Below are 25,814 nucleotides of genomic sequence, written 5' to 3'. Positions count from 1 at the left end.
CTCAGTAACAAACGGTTTTTATTTCTAACTAAGGTTCGTTCTTTGGTGATCATTTCCCTACCACCAGCAACCCACAGTTCGTTTTTTACATCACGGTGACATTGCACAGTCGCTGATTTGCCTGATTCACGTAAGCGTGCACATTAAGAGTGTAGTTCGCGCTGATGTAGCAGTCCTTTCATGTGTCGATATCGTTTTCACCACATTATCTCCTAAAAATACCAAATCGTTCGCGTTGAATATTCTGCATTCCCTGTGCGAAACCATCTCCGTCAGTTTCCGTCCAATTTCGTGGTTGCCACACGTGCAACACAGTAGATGGAAAAGGCAAAAAGTTTAACTTTTTTCGTAGCTTGATCGATCTCTTGCGCTTCGCTTTGCTTGACTATACGCCGATTGGTTTAGCTTAATTTCTGGCAGTTGTCACGGCCATTAAAGATTGGTGGCTCTCCATCCTTGGGAGTTGATTGGCGGCGTTATTGCGATTAACAATCTAGCTTATGATGGGTGTCTAATTTATGGATATGTTTTATATATTATGATGATTATTAGGTTCATTACTGTGATGATTATCAAGATGGAAGTAACGAGACAGAGTTGTAATATGTACAAGTGCAGAGTGTTTGTTAAAGAGCTTGACGTGCTATCTTTAACTTTTCTATATATATTTTATCTGTTAAGACATTTTATATATAAGTTTTCTCTATATACTCTTATGCACACAGACACTCCTTAAGATAAAGTTTCATTGGTTCACCAGCACTGGTCGAAGGCACGGCATAGTCAGGTGCAACAGCAGCGTCTCGCCTGTCGGTGATGGCGTCAACGAAGAGCCCTTTCAACTTTGTTTCAATGGTTATTCGCACACTTCGCGGTTGGGCCACTATCGGATTAACATATTTAAGGCTACATATTAAATGTGTCACCTTAGCCAACCGGAGATTATCTCTGGTTAACCTCCCTGTCTTTCCTTTACCTTTTTTCTCTCTCTTTCGCACATTCATTCGGGTACATGCACAGTGACCCGAGTTGTCTTCTAAGCCAGACAGTCACCAACAGCAAGTTGTCTATTCGCGCACGTACCCTGCAGCCCATGTTGTCGACTCGGGAGCGCATCATACCCAGTGGCCCAAGTTAGTAGACAACTTGGGTAATTCGGTATGTGAAACAGGTTGGATACGGACAGCATACCGCAAAGTGGGTGAAATTCCCAAAGAATGTTAATCGTATTAAAAGTGCGTTTGCAGAACGCTAATGTATCGTGACCATTACAACTCCCTCTTAAATAGTGCCGCTGAGATTTTGAGAGCTGTGCTTTACTCCATCTATTTTAAACATTTGTGCCAAGTAACTTGCAACAAGTTCACCTAGTGTGGGGTACCTTTAATGCGAGAATCTTCCTGAATGAGTGTGCCGATTCTATGGCCTCGTCATTCCAGCTTGGACGTGTTCTCCGTGTTCTCCCTTCTTTTTCCCTTCTCACGAAGACTCGCTGCAGAAAGAATTTATCGCTAAAGCGCTCGGTATCATTCAGCCAACAATTAGTCAACTTCCAGCATTGACGTTTCCGAGGTGATATTGGCAAGCTTGAAAGGTAGAGTCGCGTCCCTTAACTATTGTCATTATTGGTTCGACTTCTAATGTACTTGAAGAACAAACAATTTACCGTTGTCCACCTTCTCTTGCCATCGTTTATACTCTTTACAAAATTTTAAACTCCCCCTTCTTCATCTTGTGTTTTCACTACTTTTACAAATTTACTATTGTTCGAAACTGTACAGTTTGGCAGGAGCCACTGCGAAATTTTCACTGCAATGCATAACTTTATTGAAAGTTGCAGCAGATTACGCTGCTAAAGGGGTACCCTCCATCTCTGCTGGTATTTCTTGTGTGACACGCTTCTTTAAAAGCAGTTATATTGTAATTTCTAGTGTATCATACCTGATCAAATACATTTTTCATGAATTTCACCATATCATGTTATCTCTTGCTGGTCACGCCAATTCCTGATATGTGGCCAAACTCTCTCGTGGGTATGTGCCTCGTTGGAAGGAATCAACATCACTGAATCACAGCACGCGCTCTCGCTGTCGCTACACCAGCTACACCGTAGTAGTCGAGGTTCCAGACCTGTCTCAACCCGCGTCACAGGAAGCCGAGTTTGCAAGCCCATTCCCATCCGCAATCGCCAGTAAAAGACCTGAAGGACATGGACAGGAGGAGTAACAGCGTGGACGAGCAGGCACAACGGATCTCCCCATGGTACATCTCGTCAGTCCAAAGCAATGCCTACCCGACACCAGGCCAGTATAGCAACGACCAGGGTCGGAACCAGAAGTCACTTCAAAATGCAAGTCAGTGGCCTGCCGCGGGCGTTGCTTACGGACCATCCATTAGTGGTATTCACCCACCCAGTGCAATTGGGCCTCAATTCACGCGCCCTGCATTGCAAGCCGCCGAGGTGCAGCAGAGAGAGAAGGCATACGGCCAACAGTGCCCTGCTCATGGACACAGCCTCGTCGCCAGTGGGGCTGCCAGCGCGTTCGGGTCACAGTACAGCGTCGTTCTCGTTTCGGCGACAACACTCCCGCATGAACGAAGGCAGCTGGACCGACTCGACCTCCAGCTCCACGACGAGCAGCGGCCACTGCTGCGTCTGCAACGCCGCCAGCAACTCCGACTTGATTCCTCGCCGCAAGAGACGCCGCCGTGCAAAGTCTGGTGACGACAAACCGAAGAGTAACTTCTCGTGGACAACTTGCGTGCCCGTAGTAGCCGTGACGGTGCTCGCCGCTTCCTTGTTCCTGTTCGCCATTTCAACTGTGGTACGGTCGCGCCGTCTCGCGTTCTCTCTTCCCGTGACGCGCCATCTGCAGGAAGGAGCCCACCCGCAGCGGAAGGAAACGTCGTCCGCTGTCGCGAACTCGAGCGACACGCCCGTACAGCACAAGCTGTTGGTTGAAGAGGAAGGGAACGAGAAAATTAGGATAGGTGATCCAAGCACAACGACTGAGGGAACATCCGAGCCAACCAAGGACATCTGCCCCCACGGTCAAGGCTAAGACTTTGGCTCCGGGTTTGAAGAGGAAGCACTCGAAGCGTGCAAGCAAGACTGCACCCTCGCCAAGACGGGCTGCCATAAAGATCAACGACAGCAGTCGGAAAGCAGACAGGAGAACTAAGGTCATTCCTTTACGACACGCCGTGAGCAATTTTCTTTTTTCCGGTTCGCAAAGTTCGCTCGACCATAGTGGCTGAAAACAGCGCCGAACTACAATGTGATACAGCCACTCTGATTTAACTACCGCTGGCGCACTTCCCGACAGTGCGGAATATGGAATGTTTTCCACATTATCATTCCCTCTCTCCTGTAGTCACTGCAGCGTGCCATGCACGTGGCAAACTGCGTGGAAGAAAATACCACTAAATATTGGTCACTGAGCGGTTATTATACGGGTTAGGATGCGCTATAGCCACTAAATCAAAAGCCCTTGTTGAACAGCACTATTCAGACAAGCGAACGCGAATTATTATTGCTCCATTGCGCGCAGGTCGGCCCTGAGTGTCGCGAAGTGTTCTACACGTTCTGCGAGCGGTCGCAGCGCGAATTTTACTACCAACCCGAAAGCAACAAGTGTTACCAGACGAATGCGGTGAACCTTTGCACCCGAGGCAGCAACCGGTTCGCAACACTGGACCACTGCGTTCACAGCTGCGTCTCTACCAGGCACCCGGCTGACGAGTGCTTCGGCAAGCCGACGTTCACGCGCTGCACAAGGTATCGTACGCGTGCGTTAATGTTCCGGCATTTCAGTTAGGCATGTAATTGGTTTGACCCGTGAGATCATATTTGGCGATCGACGGCCAGTGTTGCCAAGTTTGGCTTATTCCTGTAGCCAAATTGGGCTACAGGAAAAATTTTTGGCTGTCGACATGGACGAGTTGGCTATGTGGCTATATTTGGGCTACTGAAAATCTGCGACTTGGCTTTGTTTGGGCTATAAGTGGCGCCCTAATCCACGCTCCAGAGGTCGCTTTGATCGGGTAGAAGCAAATATCGACGGCTTTGTTTTAGCTGGCTGAGCCGGCAGAGCGGTTGTGCATGTGTGCGTGCGCGAAATGACCGCCCCTCTCCTTCCCTTCCCTCTCTGCGCCGTTGTCGGAGCCGGTGGCTTTGATCTTTGATGCACTTAAACTTATACCCCGCTTGACCGTTATGCACCCGATCCCCGGGCATGAGGATGAACCTGGGAGTAGTGGGTTTTTCACAGTACACTGTACTAACATGGGTATGCTCAGGAAGGGAGAGCAATAACATAGGGTCGGGGGCCGTCGGGCGATCGGGGCGCCGACATGAAAGAATGGAAGCACGGGTGGATGACACGCCTCAGTGTGTTCATGGTCATGTCTTAATTCTGGATGAAGTATCGCGTCGGGCATCCACGTACCTTGCGCGAAGCTTTACATCCATTTTCCTTCACCTGCTAGATGAATTTTTATTCGTGCTTAGATTCGAGATTCATTTCGATAGGTTGGACGTTAGATCGGATCCTCCTCAGAGAGGAGAATCCAAACATGGAGAAGTGGGCCAAGTATGCAAGAACATATAAAAAATAATGGGAGCAAGACCACGAACCAAAGGTGGGTTCTGGTGCTTTTACTTCTAGATGGTTTGCCCGTATGTCACGGATGCAGATACTCATTTTGATAATATTGAAACATGTTTGCCACGATGACATCAGTGCACCACGTCACATGAACTTCACCCACCGTGTTAGCTTAGCAGATGAGGTGTCGCGCTGCTGGCTGGAGGACGCGGGTTTGATTCCCGGCCACGACGGCCGCATTTCGATCAAGGCGAAATGCAGGAACACCCGTGTACTAAGATTTAGGTGTACGTTAAAGAAACAGAGGTGGCCAAAAGTAATCCGGAGTCCCCCACTGCGTCATGCCTCTCTAACATATCGTGGTTTTGTCGCGTAAAACCCCAGCAATTATTAGAGAGTTTTATAATAGGGGCCTCAAACTTTTTGGGGCCCCAAAGAAATAGCGTCGAAGCCACTGCGCATGCGCAAGACGCGAACTGTGCTTGTATTTTGCGTCAGGCACGCTATTTCAGCGATTTAGCAGGAGCTCCCAAAAGATGCCCCAAAAGCTTTTGTCAACAAACATGGCGGCGCCCATCGAAGCGATGGCTCTAACCTAGCACCGAACTAGGCTCAATTCGTGGTAACGCGTGAAGTTCGTAAGCTAGGAGAAGTGATGGCGGTTATCGCTTTCTCTCAACTAACATGTGTAATGAGGATTGATTCGTTAGAAACCGCTAATTCCGAATTCATGGCTCGTACGCCTAACACGGATAGACTTGACTGCGTGAAGGTACGTAAAGTTGGTTACTCAAAACTAACCACAACAAGTTGCTTGCTGCTAATAGAATTAGTTCTAAATTGTAATTAAACACGTAAATATAAATTACTCTTATCATAAAATGTTATATTTTATTTTAATATTTATGACCCAACGCTAACACCCGCAAAGGTCTTTGGGGCCCCAAACGTTGGGGGCCCCTATTCTAAAACTTTATTAGCACATCAACATGATTTGCTTTTTGACAGTAACCGGTTTTCACAGCATAAACACTGTTATCAATTTGTTGTTTACCTTTGCTCTTTGCGTGCTGTCGCGGCTTTTACCATTTCGAGCGAGTTATGTTCGGGACGTGCTCATCGCCGAAAACGACTGCGCGCTTCTTACACTGGTGTGCCGTTTTGCGCAGTAATCTTTTAAAGCTTCGCTTATACCAATTCAGAGAGCGAGTGGCATCTGTTGTCTGACACTTTATTTTAACGCATGTTCTTGCCGTGCTAGAGACCTAAGATGGCGGCCAGGTTGATGTAAATGAACATGTACCAGCTAACCCGGGCCAAGCTAATTAAAAAAAGTGAAAAACAAGATAGGACGATGAGACAAATAATACGAGATATCATAGCGCGAAAGACTTGTTTTAGCCCATAAAAAAGAAGCCATGAGCACGTCGCAGATCGCTGGACAGCTGAACTTTTACGCCGTAGGCAGATATGACGGGAGAGATCGATGATGGTAAACATTATTTTGCGTTCGCGACAGCTAAAAAGCAGAGTTTGTAGTTAATATTATTATTGTAAATAACTGTAAATAAATAAAAATAATAACTTAGTACTATCTGTCGTAAAATAAAAGCACTTATTTCGCCCTCTGCAGCGATTCGCTGGAACTTAAGAGCTTCCGGGCCCAACAAAAAGTGTTCTGTGCAAGCATGATGTCGCTGATGTTGATGTCAAGGGCCGACCGTAGTGGTGGCACGGACATTTTGTTACACCGGGTTGTGCAAAAAAAGGATTGCCGTAGTCGAATGTGAAAATGTACTGACCCTTTTCGCGGTGATCCCGTGGGCGCTGCCAAGTTTGATCACGTGGTGACGCGTCCATTGCTTGCCTCAACTGCCTCCGTTGCCTCCTTGTTTACAATGAAAATGTATGACGCCGGCGCGGCTTAGAAACCTCTGTTTTCGGAGATATCGTAGACGGTGACTAGGTGGACGACACGAAGCTTTGATCACAGCTTCAGAGAACATGCAAAAGCGCTTTCGGAGCTGATTAAGCTATGTCCAGACGACGCAAGCAGCGTATATGGTGCTTGTTCTAAAAGCGGTGCTAAATATGTATTCCAAGCTATCCAAACTTTCCGTTCATGAATTCAGTCAGGATTAGTGTGTTTTGCTCTTTGTTCTTTATTCGGCAAATATTTTGAAGCACTGGCTTGTCAGTTTCTGACTCATTGAAGTTCCTCGGTGCGGCCACTATCTGATTATTTTCTGCCTAATCGCTCGCTGGTGTGCTCAGTTCTGAATCCGATAGATTTGTTCTTGCTGCGCACAAGGCTTGAAACGTAGCTGTTTTTACATTGTAATACCTTGTAGCAAATACATATTACAGCTAGTAACTTGTTTACTCTTGTGGACCGTCACGAACCATTCAGCTTCGACCATTCGTGCGCCATCGGTGTAGTCCGTCATTTATTGTGCGTATACAGTGCGCATATATTCAAGTGTGAGCCCATTCACTTATTCTTGATACGTCGACGACAGAGTGGGTGTAAGTTTTCTTGCCATTTGGGACAGATGTGTATAGATAACGAGCCCAAAATTACTATGACAGGAAGCGGCGCTACTCCCTTTGTCATTGTTTAACGAGTGGTACTCACTCTTGCCGACGTTCTGGGGATGAAGCCCTTTCTTTGAAGGTTAGCGATACAAGGCTGGGGGATGAGCAAATTTCTGTATCCTCGAGGAAAGCCGTACATCACGAAGTGCCGGTAACACGTTCGGACAGTTGCAGCAGCGGTCCGCGAACTTGGCCACACAGATTCATTCTATTCCTTAACATGCCAGTCACTATTTTTGCAGCAAACTACTGCACACGTCTTCAATCCACATGATTCAACCTAGCATGATTGGAGCACAGTGTGTTAGCGAAAACTCAGTTGCATTTCCGACAGCTGATCGCACAGAAGCAAGGTAGAAGCGGTAATGGTTTCGTATTCGTGCGCGGTCGCGTTAACTACGGTCGCTGAGGTGAGATATGGCGCGCCGCCGTGAGCGCCATCTCGTTTCTCTAAAACAAACTGCTCCGCGAAAAGGGTCAATACACAAATAAAACTGCAAATAATAATGGCTATATTTGGCTACGAAATTTGTTTGCACTTTTTTGTGTTTGGCTACATTTGGGCTGACAACTTCTCTAGCTTTTGGCTATACGCCGCCTCGTCGGACCTGGCAACACTGCCGACAGGCTGTGCTCGTCGATGTTGTTGCGATTTGTCTGTTGCACGCTTTTCTGCGCGCGAATTCGCCCACTAGAGAGCTAAATTTCTAACACGCAGTTTGGCAGTGTCTGGTGCGTCACCGTCAGTGCAGTGTGACAATGTTTGATTCGTCGCCTGCAGGCCAGATGTCCTCTCTGACTGGTGGCACTACGACAACAGCAAATGCGTGCCCTGGTCCTTTCCTTCAGGCGGATGTCCGGCTAACGGAAGTATGGTCTTCCCTACGGCCAGGGAGTGCGAGAAGCGCTGCCGAAAACCGCATGGCGGAGCCCGGTGTCAGCGGCCCGAGGTGGTGGCCTGCGGTCGCCGCCACCTCAAGTACCCGTATTTCGCTCACGTGTCGCCGGCAGACGGCCGCTTGCGGTGTTTCCGCTCTTCGTTCACCACGCTGCGGCGCCACTTGTGCCTCGTGGGCGCGAACCGGTTCCCTACCCTCGGTACCTGCGTCGCCTCCTGCCGGCAGAAGCCGCCAACTTCAGCGTAGTCGACGAGGTCGCCGCCTTATTTTCCTCTTTGTCGGCGAACAATGCACCACCTTCGTGCTCATGAATCGTGTCGTTCTTAATTTTTACACAGGTTCGCAACTACAATTCTCCGCATGGCTTATACGCTCTTCAGTGGCAGAGTCTTGGTGCTAAATTTCACTCTCAACAAATGACACAACTCTGCTTTCTTGTCATGTTTCGCCCTGTTCTAGAGCCACTGCTCTAATTCCTGTTTATTGATCGAAAATTTGGCTGCGACAAGATGTCGTGCTGAATTTCTGCTCCAAATGTCGCCAAAAATTCTAATAACTTATTAACCTGACCTAATCAAGTGTGAAGAAAATATTGGAAATGTCATGGATAATATGTGTGCCAGGTTAGAAATGTTGAAGGAAGCTAGAATTGTTATAAGAAATCGCCAAATACTTATTAGTTGCCCTTTGGAGCTCTATGGCGTATTCATCGGTGCGTCTGAACGGTGTATCCGAATGAAACATAGCTATATTATTGTGTCTTTAGACGAGCTTGTTGGAGAAATTTCAAAGTTAGGTGCTCTGATGAGCCATGGAAAATAATTTAGTAGTACAAGCAGTAAAATAACTTTATTTGTGGTTTTGTAATGAAATCCCAGAGGGTGGAGCTCACAATCCACGGGCCCATTTGCTGTGCTATCCGACTGACCCGGTCAATCGGGTATCGCTGGTCGTCCAAGGATGTGCTGGAAAGCGCGGCTCCCACTGGAATGGCTTGTGAAAATTTAGGTTGAATTTGCCATAGGTGGACCCCCACTTAATGGGAAATTGCCTGAATGGAAACGGTAGCAATCCTTTGAGTTGTTTGGGGTTTTGTTTGTCTAGGTTCTTGGGTAGCAAGCATAGCGGTCTGTATACGAACCTCTCACAAGCAACGCGTCTCTAGAAAGCCCGACAGCTGGCCGAGGGGTGGTTGCTTGTGCCCATCTTATAACCACTGGGTGTCCACCCACTGTTCCACGACTGCTTAGGGACTACAACGTTTGCCACAAATCACTAAACTTCACTTATACTAAATATAAAAGATGCATAAAAATTATACACAATGCCGTAGGGGCACTTTTCTAATTGAAAGTATTGTGGAGATCCAACGCACATGATTGAAGCGAAGCTTCAGTCAAGCAGTGTGCATGAAATCTTATACAACTTGCGGTGATGCGTGCAGTTTTGTTCACTTTTGTGCTGTGCGACATGTAATCTCACGGAATGTTTATTTACCACAAACGTCATAACTTTATAAATTGTCATGCAATTTTTATGTTTATGCACTACACCGCAAACTAGCTATATGCCTAACTGAAAACGCCAAATCAGGCGGATGCAGTGTGAGATGTCTACGCAGTTTTGTCACGTCGAATGAAGTGATTGATTTGTATGACGCTTGTAGAGGGAAGAGTGATGATGGAAGATGAATGTACACTGAAGTTTGGCGCGTCTCTTTCTACATTTAAAGTTTGGTACCTCTTGTGCCATATTGACATAGCTGTTCTTGAGGAATAGTGAACAAGAGGCACACACCCCGCGGCACATACCGAATGACTGGATGAATCCGTTAAACGGTCAATCCGTTAAATCTATTGCGTTATAACATTAAAGAGGCAGCCACATGTACGCTATATTCAAGCAGCCATGCCACGCGACATGAAAGGCGACGCTACAGGTGGACAATGTCGCGCTTTCGCGTCGCGGTGTGACCACAGGGACGTGGCATCGCGAAAAAAAAAAAGTTGCGCAAACAACCAAACGATCCAATCTTGCGATGTAATCCAGAGCTTAATGAAAAAAAAAAAGAAAACGAAGTTTCAGTCAGGTTACACTCAGTATAGCGGTCTCTATACGGGTCGATTGGCTATCGTATTATCCGCGACGGCGGCTCCGTGATCGGGGCTCGACGAGTCCGTCGAATAGGTGGCCGCGGAGTAGGTTGGCACGACGGAAGACGGCCGAGACTCCCCTGCGCCTCGCCTGGGGTGCAGCCTGGTCGGGAACCGGACGCCGTCGCCGACGCTCGTGAACACGGGAATCATCCACAGCGCCCGCCGCGGTCCGAACACTTCAACGAAGTTCCGATACCGGTCGCCGAGGTCGAACGAGTCCCCGTTCTCCTGGAACACTACGCTGCGCATCCTCTCCAGCGTCGTCTCGTTCCTCGACACCATGGACAGGTGCATGCCGAGGAAAGCGCCGAGACCGATGGCCAGCGCGGAGCCCACGAGCACGATGAAGCCCACGTGCAAGCCGTAGGGCGTCAGTGGCGACGGGTCCGACCACCACTCGACCAAGTGGGCTGCCAAGGTGGTGACGCTGTAGAGGCACAGTGCCACCACGTAGGCGAGCGCCAGCAGGAAGAACTTGTAGGTGCTGAAGCATATGCAGTTGTTGAACCACGGGCAGTGGTGGTCCATCTTCATGATGCACCTGCGAAGATAGTCCGTGCGGCGTTCACGGCGTCGACACACTGCATCAGCGTGTCTCATACAGAGTAACACTCTCAAACTTCAGGTAAATGTATTGTAGACAGCCCACGAATGTCCGCCAGACACGAAGCCTGATTTGTTCAAAGATGTGCCTTCAAGATTATTTCGCCGTAGATTACCTTTATACAACAATTACTATTTCATGCAGTGTGGTAGGTGCTTAGTGCTGGTTGAAATAAAAGAGAAAACACGCCCGAAAAGTTAAAGACTTTCAAAACAGAATCTAAGTAACAATACGAAGCAACACGCGAATAAAGAAGAGGAAGGGATCGACTGTATGATTTCCAGCAGCACGAGATTGTGACAGGCAAGCAGTCCATGATATTGATACCGGCACCGTCACGTCGCGACGGTGCCGCGTTAGAGACAGTTGGACGTCCGCAAAGCATATGCTGTTTCCGTCACCGGTTTCATTTTTACAGCAGTTGCAAACATGCTGAGCCGAAAACATTTTTATTAGATGACTCTCCCTATCACTCCCGTAATGGCTAAATGGTCGTATTGCAAACTCTCCTATAAATAAAATTGCCACTGAGCTTTGTCCATCCCTTACATAGCTTTTGTTTGGAGCTTTATGCTCACGTGCCTACAGATATGCATGCGCTCACCTTCGGCACGTGGAGCAGTGGTGACACCTGTCCGGTTTGAGCAGCTGGCACGGCGCGCAGTACTTTGCGCACCCGTCCGGCCCCATGGTCATCACGCCTCTGTCCGCTGCTAGCATTTCGAGCAGACCACGCCGGGTGCGTTCGTTGTGGCAGTTGGCGAGTGCCTGCTGCTCGCCCACGCTCAGAAGATATGCGGGAGGCACGTCGGGAATCACAGTTGTCATCGTCTTCGCATACGACCTGCGGTATGGTGACAGGAGCAGGGCCTAGCTATGTTAGTTGTGGTCACAAGACAAAAGGAGCAAAGTACAAAGGTATTCGTGGCCAATGTACCGTATACGACGCGACAACACCCACTTAGGTTTCATAAAGCGTAAGGCGGACTCGAAGGCATGGCAGTAATTAAGTGTTTGCATGCTTAAATGCATTTCTTAGAATCTAACTGGAACGCAGGGTGATGACGTAGACTGTCGGGTAGGGACGCTACTAATTATAATTAACAATTACGATGAATACAAGCAACTGTACGAATTTACGTTCAAAGCGTGCCGAATATCGGTGCAGTAGGGAGTTACAGCCAGCGGAGTCCTCCCAGATTTGGCGTCGCGAGTCCCCTGGTCTCTAAGGCCATTAATAAGCGAACATGCACGCTCACGCTCAGAGTGAAGCATCTCGGTAGTACGGGCAACGCACAAAAGATGGCGCGCTTAAACGTCAGCGCACTGCAGAAGACAACGGCCGCACTGCTTGGCTCCGGGCGACTTACCACAAGCACAAGAAGAGTAGCAGATGGAAGCCGATGCCGTAGAATACGGCCTTGACTATGCTTTCCTGTGCGATGACGGTGCAGCAGAAGACGAGGACGTAGGCGTAGTAGCCCCACGAAAACAGGGCCGACACCAGCAGCAGGGGAAGCCAGGCGAGCAGCCGGTTCGGCTTTGCGAAGCTCTCTCGGCGGGCGCAGGTAATGTCCTCTGCAGTAGTCGCTGGCCGGTCGACCGAGGGCAGCATGCGGGTAACGTCCTCTTCTTCTTTGTCTTCCTACTAGTGCCCCATTTTTGCTTCCTACTAAGACCACTAGGTCACTAGTGGTCGTCGCAGAGTCAGTGGATAGCGCTTGGCTCAGCGAGCAATTCTTTTCTTTTTTTTTTTTTTGCTGTATTGGCTGGTTCTTCGCAGTGCGATTTCACGAATTGTCCACTGCTAATTGACAATTATGAAGATTATTAAAGAGGGAGAAAAGAAGAGATGAAAGGCAGAGAGGTTAACCAGAACAACTCGGGAAAAGTTTATTAGGCCATCTCTGGTGCTGCTTAAATACCCCAGTAGGAGTCGATTTAAGGTGAAATTTCAGTAGGTCCCGTCACACATTGGAATTAAAGGCAATGAAAAAGCTGACGCTCTTACGCGCGAAATGCTATCGTTTGACCTGCGATTGATAACCCTAAAGAATTTGCACCAAACTATGTACGTAATGCGCAATCATTTCCGGATACTCCAAAAAACGTCGCATAAAAGTTGTGGGCTTCCAAGACTGCCTCATGAAAAAGCTACCCTACTGCATCACGTTAGAACTAACTCCGCTTACACCCAGGCTTGGTTATTTAGGACTGGGCAATCTGCTTCCCCACTTGGTGCATTATGCGGTGAGCTAGGTGATGTGATGTAAAACACTCCATCTGGTTATGCCCGCAGTTTGACGCCCAAAGACAGGCGTTGCTCCACAACCTACAAAAGATATGCATTAATCAGGAAGGAAGTTTCACGATTGTTGATTGCCTTTGTAGTTGATCAAGGTCTGGCGACACATTCTTGTCAACAATGGGTGAGATGCTCAGCTGGAACAATAGCTGCTATCCAAGCATGGCAGGCTAGCCCCGCCTGTTACAGCACCCCACCACCACCACCTGCTGCGACAAATGCTTCTGCGGCTTGTTGCGGCATGTTCATTGCAGCAAGCAGATTAGGACGCGATTGTGATTAGCATTTTGGAATAATCCATGCATCTGAAGAGAGGATTTATATATTATCAAAAGACACTAAACGCCTCCAGTTACCCGGGCGTTCCAAAGTGCACCATCTTTATCATTGTATTACATATCTGGAATACCAAGTTATTCCGAATTATTTTTCATATTTGGGATATTTAGGAAGCCAATTCTCGATATGTTTAAATATTTGCCTATGGCATAATACCTATGCGGGATAAATATGGCAACTGTATAGTTTGCAGGAAAGAACAATGCATTTTTGATCAGTTTCGGCGTTCCTGCACCACGCAGCGCGTCATGGTTAGCGGTTGTATTCCGGTCGTTGCAATAGAGCTGCTCCTAACCCCAAAACGGGAGGCATTTGCAGAGAGGATTGTGGTCTTTCGAGTGGCAGTAGATTTCGAGCATTAGCTGATATGTTTGGTAGCGTTTTATATCTTTAAGTGCTGGTTGTTGGATACTGTCCTAAACACATTTAGCAGATTCGTAGTGTAATTTTGTCACCGGCCAGTCTTGTCAGTCAGGTTTCGAATAAATTGTGGATGAAGACCGCTACATCTTTGAAGGAGACGACGTCCTGCAGTACATGAGGGACGGTATTAGTGATATCTTTGGCAAGACAGAAAGCGTAGTCCAGATTCAACTAGATCCAGCAAGAGACAAGCCTGAGAACTCAAAAGTTAATCTATAAAACGTTTACCGAAAAAAAATCACAACAAAATGTTCCTAATAGCACGGCAGAAGTACCAAACGAAATCCCAATACAGATTAACCAAGAGCTGTGTCCAAAGAGCAAGACGCAGCTGACTAGTGCTCATGGAGCAAGTTCTTACAACCAAAAAACAATTTTATTGGGCATCGTGAAAACACGATGAACCTTATCTATAAAGTCAAAGAGTCACTGATCCTTTGTCAAGTTATCAGCATAAAACGAGTCCGTGCAGGCAAGTTACAGTAAAGTCGGTGTTTCAGATGACAATGTAAGCCATCAAATTGGAGTTGTCGAAGTGGGTGCGGAAAAAAAAATTGGCAGACCCCATCTCACGATGAATATGGACATTAGTACGATAACCGTAGAAGTAACGCATCAGCACACCGTATGGCAACCGCCAAAACGTGTCATGTATGAAGCGTACATGATGATGATGGTTTATTGGCATCCCCCTTGAAACGGGGCGGAGACAAACAGTCACCTAGCCTGCTTGATTTAATCAGATAAGCTATACATGTTTTTGATCTAGCATTTTTGTGTACATCTCCTTAATCTTTTATTTTTTTCTTTCAACATCTATCTTGTACCGCTACCTATGCCTCTAACAGATCCAGTCATATCAATCTCTTCCCAGTTTTTTTTTTTTTTCACCAATACTCTAAATGTCTCTTGCTTATCTCGACTGCTGTGCCAACTAGTGCCGCCGCAGCGAATTCCCTGCACGCAGCATGTGTCAGTATACATTCAAACAAGATTTTATGAATATCATGTGACGTGGCTTCGACTCCGCCCAGTACTAGAGAAATTCAGACATCCTTTTCTTTTTGTCATTGAGGCACTCATACCCAGTGGCCCAATATGCTTGCGTCAAAGAGGTTCGTTGAAGAGCTGCACACACACAGTAACACAAGTTGACGTGGAACGTGTTAACCGATGCCACTGAAGTGCGCCCCATACACAGTGGTACGTGCTCAGTTGCCCAATCGGCATAACTCAAAGAGATTCATTGAAGAGCACCATATACCTATAATGGCACACACCCAGTGTCCAAGTTGGTTTCAGGTTCAGCAGCACAGACCAAGTGGCGCATACGCAGTGCCCCAAAATGACATCAAAGGCTTTCACTGCTCAGTGCCACATATCCTGTTACCCAGGTTAGATAGATAGATAGATAGATAGATAGATAGATAGATAGATAGATAGATAGATAGATAGATAGATAGATAGATAGATAGATAGATAGATAGATAGATAGATAGATAGATAGATAGATAGATAGATAGATAGATAGATAGATAGATAGATAGATAGATAGATAGATAGATAGATAGATAGATAGATAGATAGATAGATAGATTAAAAGTGCATGAAGAACCCTAAGAATGCTAATCGCGATAAGAACATATTGAGGGCATTACAGGATGGAATCAGACCATGCAGACGCTTAGAGGATAACATATTAGTACTAACTCAATGCATAGTGAATGCAATTGCTCAGAATAGACCTATATGGATACCACTTTAACATATTAAGGGAACATACGACAACGTAGACAGGGAATTGTCATGGGGTGTCCTTAAGCATGAGCGCATAGATGACATTTTTGCGGAGCTGTTGAGGAAGGTATAGAGCACTGCACGGGCCGATTTTTTCAGCCCGGGCCTGGCCCGGGCCCGTTTTTACGTTGGGCGGCCCGCCCGAGCCCGATCAAAACTTTTATGGCGAGACCCGGGCCCGGCCCGGGCCCGGAAATGATCTACGTTACCCGCCCGGCCCGGCCCGCCACCCCTTTACCTTAGGACCGAGCCCGGCCCAAGTCCGACTCGAAAGCGGCCCGAACCCGGCCCGAGACAAAAAAATAATGTTTTTCAGAGTTGAGACGCCCGAGAATAACTGCTGCACATTACATGCACACCACCAGAAAGCCCGAGCCCGGCCCGGGCCCACGTCAAAAAACCCGAGCCCGGCCCGGGCCCGGGTCAAAACGCACACGCCGTGCCCGAGCCCGGCCCGAGCCCGTGAAAAAACTGTTCTACCCGGCCCGGCCGGGCCCACGGGCCGGGCCGGGCTCGGGCTTTCGGGTAAGCCCGAGCCCGTGCAGTGCTCTAGGAAGGTACGCAGTGACAACAGAGCAGAAATCGTATCTGAAGGCCGCAAATGAAAATAAATAGTGCAAATTCACCAAGGACTTATGCAAGGATTCCCTCTGTCTCGATTGCTGTCCACGCTTTATGTTAAGGGCATGGAAAGATGACTGGAAAACAGTGAATAAAGTTTGATTTATTTTACAACCGTAATGGGCAAAGGGTACAACAGAGGGTCCCTGGGCTGATGTATTCTAGCGTACAATACCTGGGATTCCGAGCCTTGCTAATAAGTATGGCAATAAAGCGGCATCTCTAGACCTTCATTTCTGTACAGGCAAATCGAGGATTAGGATCTTTATGAAGAGACGAGCAATGATTTAATGTCAATTAAACAGCAAGTCTCACAAACGTCAAGCAATATAAATACATATGTGTATACACAAACGAAGGAAAGACCTACCCAAACATCCACCAAGACATTCTGAGGATGAAGGAGAAGCAAAATGTTGCAAATAAATTAAACATTGAGCCCTTTGGGGCTACAATAAATATTAGGTGGTGCAAAGAATTGAAACGAGTAATGGTGCAAGTGCTAACCTTCGCAAATAAAATTCAGTGCTTAAGATCAGATATCTTGTCGGTTCTGGAAGCTAAGAAAATTCCCCGATGATTGCGATACTCCCTAACGCTAAATTTGAGCGCAGTTCTATACGTGTTTTCATTTAGCGATATATTGGCTGGCGCGGACAATATGTCTCGTGTCGCACGTTGCAAACGGAACGAAGAGTGGCGCGACTCCCTCGCTAATCAGGAGATCGCGAGAGGCAGCGCGTGAGTGACGCGTGGGCGCAATTCACAGCAGCCGCCTCTCATGCAGCGTTTTGTTTCCATATATGGTATCGTTGGCGTCATCGGTGGGCATATGACGCGCGCTACTCTGGCGTAGCTATATCGTCGCCGCAGAGCCCGTCTTGCGTGGCACTACGCTTTTCTTCTCACGATTTCGCCATACCCTCCTCCGACCCTCGTCGCAGGAACGGCGCCTAAGAGCTGCGCTCTGAAAAGTCTGTGAGCCGAGTGGCATAGGGGACGTACACTAAAACCACAGATGAGCTAGTACAGGGTAATATGTGTTGGGCCTCTCTTGAAGTCAGAGAAGCGCTGAGATAAATCAGTTTGAAGAAATATATTCAGGACCGTGGATGAAAATAAATTGGCCGCTAAAGTGCACAAATATTTGTACCTCAAAAGCGTGGACACGGAACGGAGGAAGCTGTCGAGGAAGTTGGCAACTGAGTACAAGGCAATTGAAAGTGTAAATAGACAACCAGGAATCATCAAAAATAAAGTCAGAGAACCAGAGAATGGTATGTTGGATACAAAGGATGGAAACAAAAAACAGCATAGATATTTACAAATATGGCAAGAAATCAGGAAGGCGAATCTGTACGATAACACAAAGGGCAGTGCCTTACTCGGAGCACTGCACGGGCCCGAGCCTACGCATAACCATGGGACTGCAGGGTAGGGCACGGGTCCGGGCCCGTTCACTGATGGCCTTTGGTCGAGCCTTCTAGCACGCGAGGCTGTTCTGCACAGATCCCACACATTCTGTGCGAAGCTAAAGTGACAACTTGGAAAAACTGGCTCGTAATTATACCTAAGCATTCAGGCATGGGGTTGGAGCCATGGGTCCGGGCATGACTTGAGCTCGAAACTGCAGGCCTGGGCCGGGACCTAGCCGAAAAATCAGGCCCGTGCAGTGCTATTTCCTTGCTATTTCAAGTCCGAATGCCCTGCATGAAGATAAAAAATGTCCGCATATCTGCTTGCTTCGCTGCAAATGACGTCGAGAGACGTCTTCTGGCGCCCCTGATACATAACACCCTCTCTTCTCCCCCCTCCCACTCTTCCCCTCCCCTCCCTTTTCACTCCTCCCGTGATGGATGCAATGGAGGTTATGCCGAGTTCAATTCAAATTTACCGCGTTCGCCCTGCTCTCGCGCCATCTGTTGGGACCTTTTATTACTGTTGGCTTAAAGCCGGCTACAGAGCCGCGGCTTCAGTCGGCTTCTTTTTAACGCATAGCGTCTCTTCGACGCCATTTCTAACGCGTTCGACACCATTTCTAACGCGTTGATTTTTCATTTACTCACGTAATAACCAGTCCAATGTGTATTCCTAATTAAATGAACGCTGCGGATCACGGTTATGTACATATATTTTGCCTCAAATAGGCCTGATGTTTCCTTTGCGTTGTATAATGTTGACGTATATGGCCCCGTGCTACCAGTGCTAGTAGCTTGATTGGTTTTGGCCGTGAGGTTGAATCGGTTTTGGCCGGGCGGTTGAATCGAGTGACAGACAGACAGACAGACAGACAGACAGACAGACAGACAGACAGACAGACAAAGTTTTTCGCGTTTAGGTAGCCCAGGAAATACTATCGTCTTTAAAACATACCCGAGCAAATACTCGCAGCAGGATCAGGCAGGTGTCTGCTGCAGAAAAAATCCGGAAACGACTCAGTACATTTTAAGGTAATGCCAAGATATACACACAGCAAAACCCGTGGGAATATCCGCCTTCCAGAAGCGCTGGAGCTCAAAGCGAATGAAAGCAATAACTGTTCAACGTCGACATAAGAGACGTTGAGAGTATTGGTGAAAAAAAAAATCTGCGAAGTCATTGATAGAACCAGAGTCGTAACAGCCATAGGTAACTAACTGTACGATACACAGATAAAGCTTTTAATGAAGAAAGAAAAATATCAAGGAGAAATAGGCAATGTGCTAGACTGCGATAGGCGTAGTAAAACCTGATTTTATCAAGCAGGCTAGGTGACTATTTGTCGCCGCCCTGTTTCAAAGGGGACAGCAATAAAACGATCACCATCGTCAAGTTGAAATGTCCGCGATGATGCAAATAGTGACGCAGATCACTGACCAATCGGCGAGTTTTACGCACGACAAGTGTTGTTTCGAGTGCCGTTTGAGTGTCCGGTCCAGTAAGCTTCGCTGGGACAAATTGTTTTCGTTTCTAGCGTTTCTTTATATATATATATATATATATATATATATATATATATTCCAGCCAGTAAAGAAACATTTATTTGAATGTTGCGTTATATATATATATATATATATATATATATATATATATAACGCAACATTCAAATAAATGTTTCATTACTGGCTGGAACGAACGTCACGTACGATTTCGTGTAACATCTGCAGTGCTTGATTTTTTTATCATGACAGGGAGCACTCTGGCCTTCTAAACAGCATTTCCATTCACACCGCCAGTGGTTGTCATAAAGAAGTAGAGAATGATCAATGTGACTGACTGACTTACAGACTCGTTAATAATTAAATAATTGATAATCAATATTAAATAATAAATTATTGCAACCAATCTGCATACACTGCGTTCAGATAATTAAATTACACTGCAGTCACGCTTTGCGAAGTGGCCCTGGCTAATAAGTAGATCTGACGTGAGCGGAACGTGCAGCACCTGTTGTATTCGGCCACCATCAGAATACAACCGCCACTGTCGGGAGTCATAGCCGTGGCGTCTTCCTCAGCTGCAGAAAGCCGCAGCTAGCCGCTGAACTGCGCAGAGATATAATGATAAACCCTGCCGAGAGTAAGTAGATGATACCTAATAGCGGGAACCGAAACGGTGCGTGAGAATGAACACTTCGGTTAACAATTAAACAAGCAAAAGTTTTACCGGGACGGTCAGCGAAGAAACGCTGGGACCACTGGGTCGTTCGAGGTGCAGTTCCGCGCCTAGAAGACGTACGCTTGCACGGCGTCGGTCTCTCTGTAAGCGTATTCGTCGTGGCCACACGTCGTACACGGGGCAAACGCGCACCCACTTTGGCCGATGCGTTTCTGCAGGATATCTCATTGGGGTTTAGAAGCCCCGAAGGAGCGCGCCTTGTTGGGATTCAGAAGTTTCCTACGTGGAAGCCTGTTGCAAGATTGAGCCAGCATGGCGTGCAGCGAGTCGTCACTACCAGCCCCGCGGCCAGCTTTAAGAAAATAGGTTTGTGCGCCTCCGCCTTTTTATGTTTCTGCCTTGGAGCAACTGCTGGCGCGCTGATGGGTGGTCTTATGCGCTACTTTAACCAGTAGTACAGCTCCACAACTGCCGCTAGTTTCCGACGTCATGCCACTCCAGTTGCCATTGCGCTGGCTGAGCGAAGTTCAGCGGAAGGCTTGTCTAGTACACATTATACTCCGGCTACAGGCTGCGTGCACTATATTATAATGTGAGATTAGTAATGAACTCTTGTTATAGCGATAGCAGCAAGTTACGGGCACTTAAGTTACACTCGCAACATTGGTATCATTTGTCCCGAATACGATATATATATATATCCTTCGTTCGTTAATGCCTGAAGTTACCTATGGTCATATTTTTTGTCGGCGGAGCTGCCAGACCTCCAAATTTGATTACATTTACGTGGTCATGTCAATGACAGAATCTTCTCAAGTGATAAATCTTAAGGTACTAAATACAAAATTCACAGTCACTTTAGGGTACGGTAAAGAGGATGAAGGGAAAGCCTGAGCGCTCAAGAGACATTCATTAGAGTAGTTGGCATTATCATTCGAAAGTGTTGTTACTTTCTGAGGTCGAGGGTTCGAGTGTCTTAATTAGCTCTACCTTATTTAAGTGTGCCTTAAATACCTTCGCCCTAAATAACACCAAAGGTTGTGGGTTCGAGAACCTTAGTTAACTCTACCTTAATTAACTGTGCCTCAATTAACTTCGCCTTAAGTAACGCCAGAAGTCGTGGGTTCGAGTGACTTAATTAACTATATATCAACTAAGGTACAGTTAATTAAGGCCCTCGAGCCAACGGCCTTTGTTGGTGGCACCATGGTGGTACCAACTCATGTGGCATAGTGGCGCCATGAATTTTTGTGCCATGTATTTTTTCCATGAATTTTGGTGCAATAACGCTGGACACCGGATGTTTCGACCCACGAGCCATCGAAGATTTCCTGCCTTAATTAACTTCGCCCTAATTAACACCGAAGGTCGTGGGTTCGACTTCCACCAAAGGTCGTGGGTTCGAGTACCTTATTTAAGTCTATCTCAATTAACTGTTCCTTAATAAACTTCGCCTTAATTAACATCAAGGGTCATGGGTTAAACTCCCATCAATCGTCGTGGGTTTTAATACCACATTTTGGTGCCGTAACGCCGGACATCGTATTTTCGACCCATGAGTCATCTAAGGCTTTCGCAGGGCTCTTAGACGGTTCGGACAAATTTTGTAGACGCGTAGGGTACAGCTACAGTAAAACATTCGCACCACAATTTGTGTGAAGCTTATCAGCGCTACAGATGATTACAAGTTACCCTCCCCCATAGGCATGTTTTAGGGGCGAAGCTCCTTAGGGTCGAGCCTTGTCCCTCGTCGCGCCGTCGTAGCCATGCTAGTACTCGCCGCTCCCGCTAGAGGCGCAGCTGTGCTCTCTTTCTCTCTGGTTCCCGACGCGCGCTCTCTCTCTCGTCCGTAGCTAGGGCAATGCCACCTAGAAAAAAAAGTTCTTTTTTTTGTAGGTGGCATTGGCTAGGGGCGCTGCGGTGCACAAGGGCGTTCGTTTCTCTTTCTCTCTCGTTCCCGACGCGCTCTCTCTCTCACTCTCTCGTCCGTAGCTAGGGGCGCTGCGGTGCACAAGAGTGTTCGTTCCCGACGCGCGCTCTCTTTCTCTCTCGTCCGTAGCTCTGGTTTACCCGAATGATCCCCCGGTGCTTCGCCCACTCATTATCATTCACGTCGTAAATATGCGGTGATCTTTTTTTCCTCAACTCGTTTGCCGAGCAATCGGGGCTAAGCTCCGCCTTCACTGGCTCTGCGTCATGATGGGACGTCGTGTCGTCCACTTCCGGTTATTCCGTAGGGTTAAGACGCCACCGAGGACGGAAAAAAAGGATCAGGACCGGAAAGAGTGAATTACTGGATGCGAATTTCATTGCTATGAAACGTGACATCTGTGTCAGCGATACGTAAAGACGCTCATTCCTGTCCTGATCCTTTTCTTTTAGTCATTGGTTACGTCTTAACACTACGGAATAAGATGAACTAACCCAGCAACAAGTCCTGATACTTCCGGTTGTCTTGGAGCCAGCGCACAAGCCTCTCAAACCTCTCTGCCAGCCGCCTCGCAGCCGATCCCAAGAGAGAGCGTGCGTTGCGAGCGTTGTGTCGCAGTGCCGAGCCTGTCCGGTAACCACAGGCAAGATGACGTTTTGACGGATAAGTGGAGGCGTAAACCAAAGCCCCTCCACACTACTACTGTTGTGATAAAGGAGCTTTAGCGTAGACGTACGTGAGTGGCTTGATCGGTCTGCATGGTCCAGTCACCTGGTGGCGCAGAGCTTAACCAGCCAAACAAATAGCTAATACTGCTGTAACCAAGTGTACAACATTTTAAACATTTAGAAAAACAACGTGTTCACGATTACGCCCCTGCCAAAAAATTACACCAGCAGCAAAGTAGAATATACTTGGTTACTGCTATATTAGTTCGGTGTTTGCTTGTGCTCTGTGCCACCAGGTGGTGCAGCGTCCACGCCGTTCGCGTTTTCGCCTCCGCTCCTTCCGTAAAACGCCCAGGCCCAGTCAGCTTGTGCTTGCGTTTACCCGGATACCGGACACGCGATACACTATTGCAGGACAACATAGTAATCCTTCGGTGTGAAGTGACGGCCGCCGACGCGTAGATGCTGGTGCCGATCGGATACCGACAACCAGCGCTGCGGCCACTCCGCTCGCATGTTTGCCTTGCAGAGGGACACGATGTCGCAGCTTGACATGTCGCCGATCGCTACGTTTGCAGTCCACAACGCAAGAGCGAACCATGGTGCTCGCGAAAAGACAGATCGAGACAACACAGACCGCGCACCTCGAGTTCGCACGGAGCACATTGTAGCACAAGCAAATGGCACTTGCTGTGCGCCGGAAGTGATTGAGTGTAGTTATAAATTGTCCTTGTGCATTCCCTTTCTGTTACTTTCTTTTTATCCAAACAAATTAACCAACATTTCACAACACTTGTTCACCATAATGTTGGAAAAGTTATCGATGACGCGCCCTGGGCAGCCAATCGGATAGCTCGCCCTACTGACGTCATATAGTCAAATCGCGTCACCTGGTGAGAGGCGGCTGAAAACTCAGCCGAATGGCGTGCTGCGATCGGTAGCGATGTGCCTTTTTAAAACCTTATAATAAAGTACGCGCTTTACGCGGAGCACACTAGATGCGTCAATTAATGATCAGAAGTACCTACCCTGACTCGGCACGCTTGTACAAAGTCGTCAAAATCATTTCAGGGTCCCTTTGAAGGTCCCTGAAACGGTTCGAATAAATTTTTTAGATGCGTAGGGTACAGCTACAGTAAAACATTCGCACCACAATTGTGTGACGCATCTCATATAAAAGGCAAATGTACGTGTAGCACTATTATTTAGAAATTTATTTTTCTAAGATCATGTGTGAGTTCACACACCAGTTATTGTCTCTGAACTTGTTCCTTATCGTAGGCGGCAGAGTTACCAACTAGCCCAGCTTGCTGTGTTAATAGAGTTTAATTGTTGTAGCCTTGTCTTACATTGTTTCTTTATTTTTTTTCTTGCACTTTGCATTGCGGTGGTTCAGCAAGTGTTTGGTAACTGCTGCTTAGTACGCCTACTCTGTAGTGCGATGACCTTCGTGGAATATTTACTAGTATTTACCAACCCTGCGTACTTTTCCTGTTTAAAGTTCTCTTTTCAAGTGTGCGTTTTGTACTGACTATTGATCTTGCACGTATCACGTTGTGCGAATAAAGCCTTTGTTACGTTTATGCTTTTTTGCCTTGTTGAATCACACTTGTTTTAAGTTGATGCAACCGCAGTTTCCTCCTTACCCAATGCCTTCCTGAAGGCCTATAAGGTATTCATAAATCAATATATTTTCTTAAAATAGATAAAATAGACATGCCGTAAGCAGAGACGCGGATGAGAGACTAGCATTTTTGTGTTTGGTGTAATTAAAATTTCAGTCACAATGTTCGTAATTATGATACCGTCAAACCTCGTTATAACGAGGTTTGACGGTATCATATCATGTGAAGTTGAATACGCGAGCGTAATTTGGGATCCCCACTACAAAAAAGATAAGCAAAGGCTTGAGATGGTACAGAGGCGAGCAGTACGCTTCATATTTAACAAATATAAGAGAACAGATTCACCATCATCTTTAATGCTGGCAAATAAGATTCCAACCTTAGAGCAGCGCAGGAAAATATCAAGACTTAAATTTTTACTCTTGCTTTATCACAACAGACTTAATGTGAATGCGCGTGCATTTATTCAGCCATTTTTGTCACGTACATCGAGAAATCGACATTCACATAATCTACTTTCTTATCAAACGCGCACTAATCTTTTTAAGTACTCTTTTTTTCCACGAACCATTTCTGATTGGAATTCGCTGCCTGAAAATATTGTTTCTTTAGAATCTGCAAGTGCATTTGAAAGTGCGCTACTTACTGATTTAGAAATGCAGTAAACCACTGAATGTTCATGTGACTTTTTTTTTTTTTCGCTTTCACTTTTGCATTTCGTCGTTTTTCTCACTACGTGCTTTATTGATGCAGTCCTACTTCATAATTTGCAAATACTGTATTTACGCACCCGACGTATTCCGGGAAGAGTTCTTTTTTTGTTTACTTTTATTCTTATAGTATGCGTCACTTACTATGAACTGTGTTATTTTGTTATCTTGACAGGCTGCGCTGTTCTACTTCTAGATATGCGTAAGATTGCTTTGTTTCCCTTTTCTGTGAGCTTGAGTGCCTTACGGCTCCATCTGTGCTTGTGAATTTGAAACTGTATATTTTCCCACCTGCATGGTCCTTCGTGACCGCAGTATACTGTAAATAAATAAATAAAATAAATAAGTTGCACTTGTCACGAAAATACCTTCATTATATCCGATACTCATTATACGCATATATTTGTCATATGTTGATAGCAGCTAGCGGGACATATTTGGTTTACATGGTTACATCCGATAATTTGTTATATTCGTGTTCGTTAAATCGAGGTTTGACTGTAATGCCTGTGTGGGTGGCAATATGATATACTATAATAAAGGAGTAAATAACTGCATAATTTATTTCGCGCTTCGCGCACAACTGATCGCTCCATCCAGCCTTGCAACTGCGGTATGTAGCAGGCAACGGCATGCAAACGCACGGTTTTTACCGCGTGTTTACCGTGAACACACTGGTTTTTATTTTAATCCGCAATGAAACCTTTCTTAAAGGGATACGGACACAAAAGTTGGCGGGTGGTTTTTTGCGTCGGAACAAAAGTTGAACTGTTGAAAATGACGAATACAAGCTGCTTTGAAAAAAAGAACGAGAAATATCTTTTTTTTTTTGCGATTTTCTGTTGCACCTTGCCTCCAAGCGGCCGCCGGTAGAAGCTGAAATTTCAGGTCATAACACCCATCCGCGCGCGCGCGCGCGGCCAAGGTCGGCCACAGCC

At 46.8% G+C, this 25,814-nt stretch overlaps 2 protein-coding genes across 2 annotated transcripts; one reads left to right on the top strand and one right to left on the bottom strand.

The window, feature by feature from the left end:
• Positions 1 to 2,209: 2,209 nt before the first annotated feature.
• LOC119462353 (papilin) lies at positions 2,210 to 8,507 on the top strand. The gene is made up of 3 exons (XM_049672949.1): positions 2,210 to 2,716; positions 3,552 to 3,778; positions 7,984 to 8,507. The coding sequence occupies exons 1-3, from the start codon at positions 2,210 to 2,212 to the stop codon at positions 8,345 to 8,347; spliced, it is 1,098 nt and encodes a 365-aa protein (XP_049528906.1). The 3' UTR covers positions 8,348 to 8,507.
• A 1,705-nt stretch (positions 8,508 to 10,212) lies between these two features.
• Positions 10,213 to 12,476, bottom strand: LOC119462799 (palmitoyltransferase ZDHHC20-B). Its single transcript, XM_037724044.2, has 3 exons — positions 12,232 to 12,476; positions 11,466 to 11,705; positions 10,213 to 10,798 (listed from the first exon to the last, which is right to left on the bottom strand). Exons 1-3 carry the CDS (start codon positions 12,474 to 12,476, stop codon positions 10,213 to 10,215), a joined length of 1,071 nt encoding a protein of 356 aa, XP_037579972.1.
• Between the last annotated feature and the right edge of the window lie 13,338 nt (positions 12,477 to 25,814).

The sequence above is a fragment of the Dermacentor silvarum genome, chromosome 8 (genome assembly GCF_013339745.2).
Source record: "Dermacentor silvarum isolate Dsil-2018 chromosome 8, BIME_Dsil_1.4, whole genome shotgun sequence".
In the NCBI taxonomy this organism is placed as follows: Eukaryota; Metazoa; Arthropoda; class Arachnida; order Ixodida; family Ixodidae; genus Dermacentor; species Dermacentor silvarum.
The sequence above is the reverse complement of the archived record's forward strand: the minus strand, read 5'-3'. Positions and strand labels throughout refer to the sequence as shown.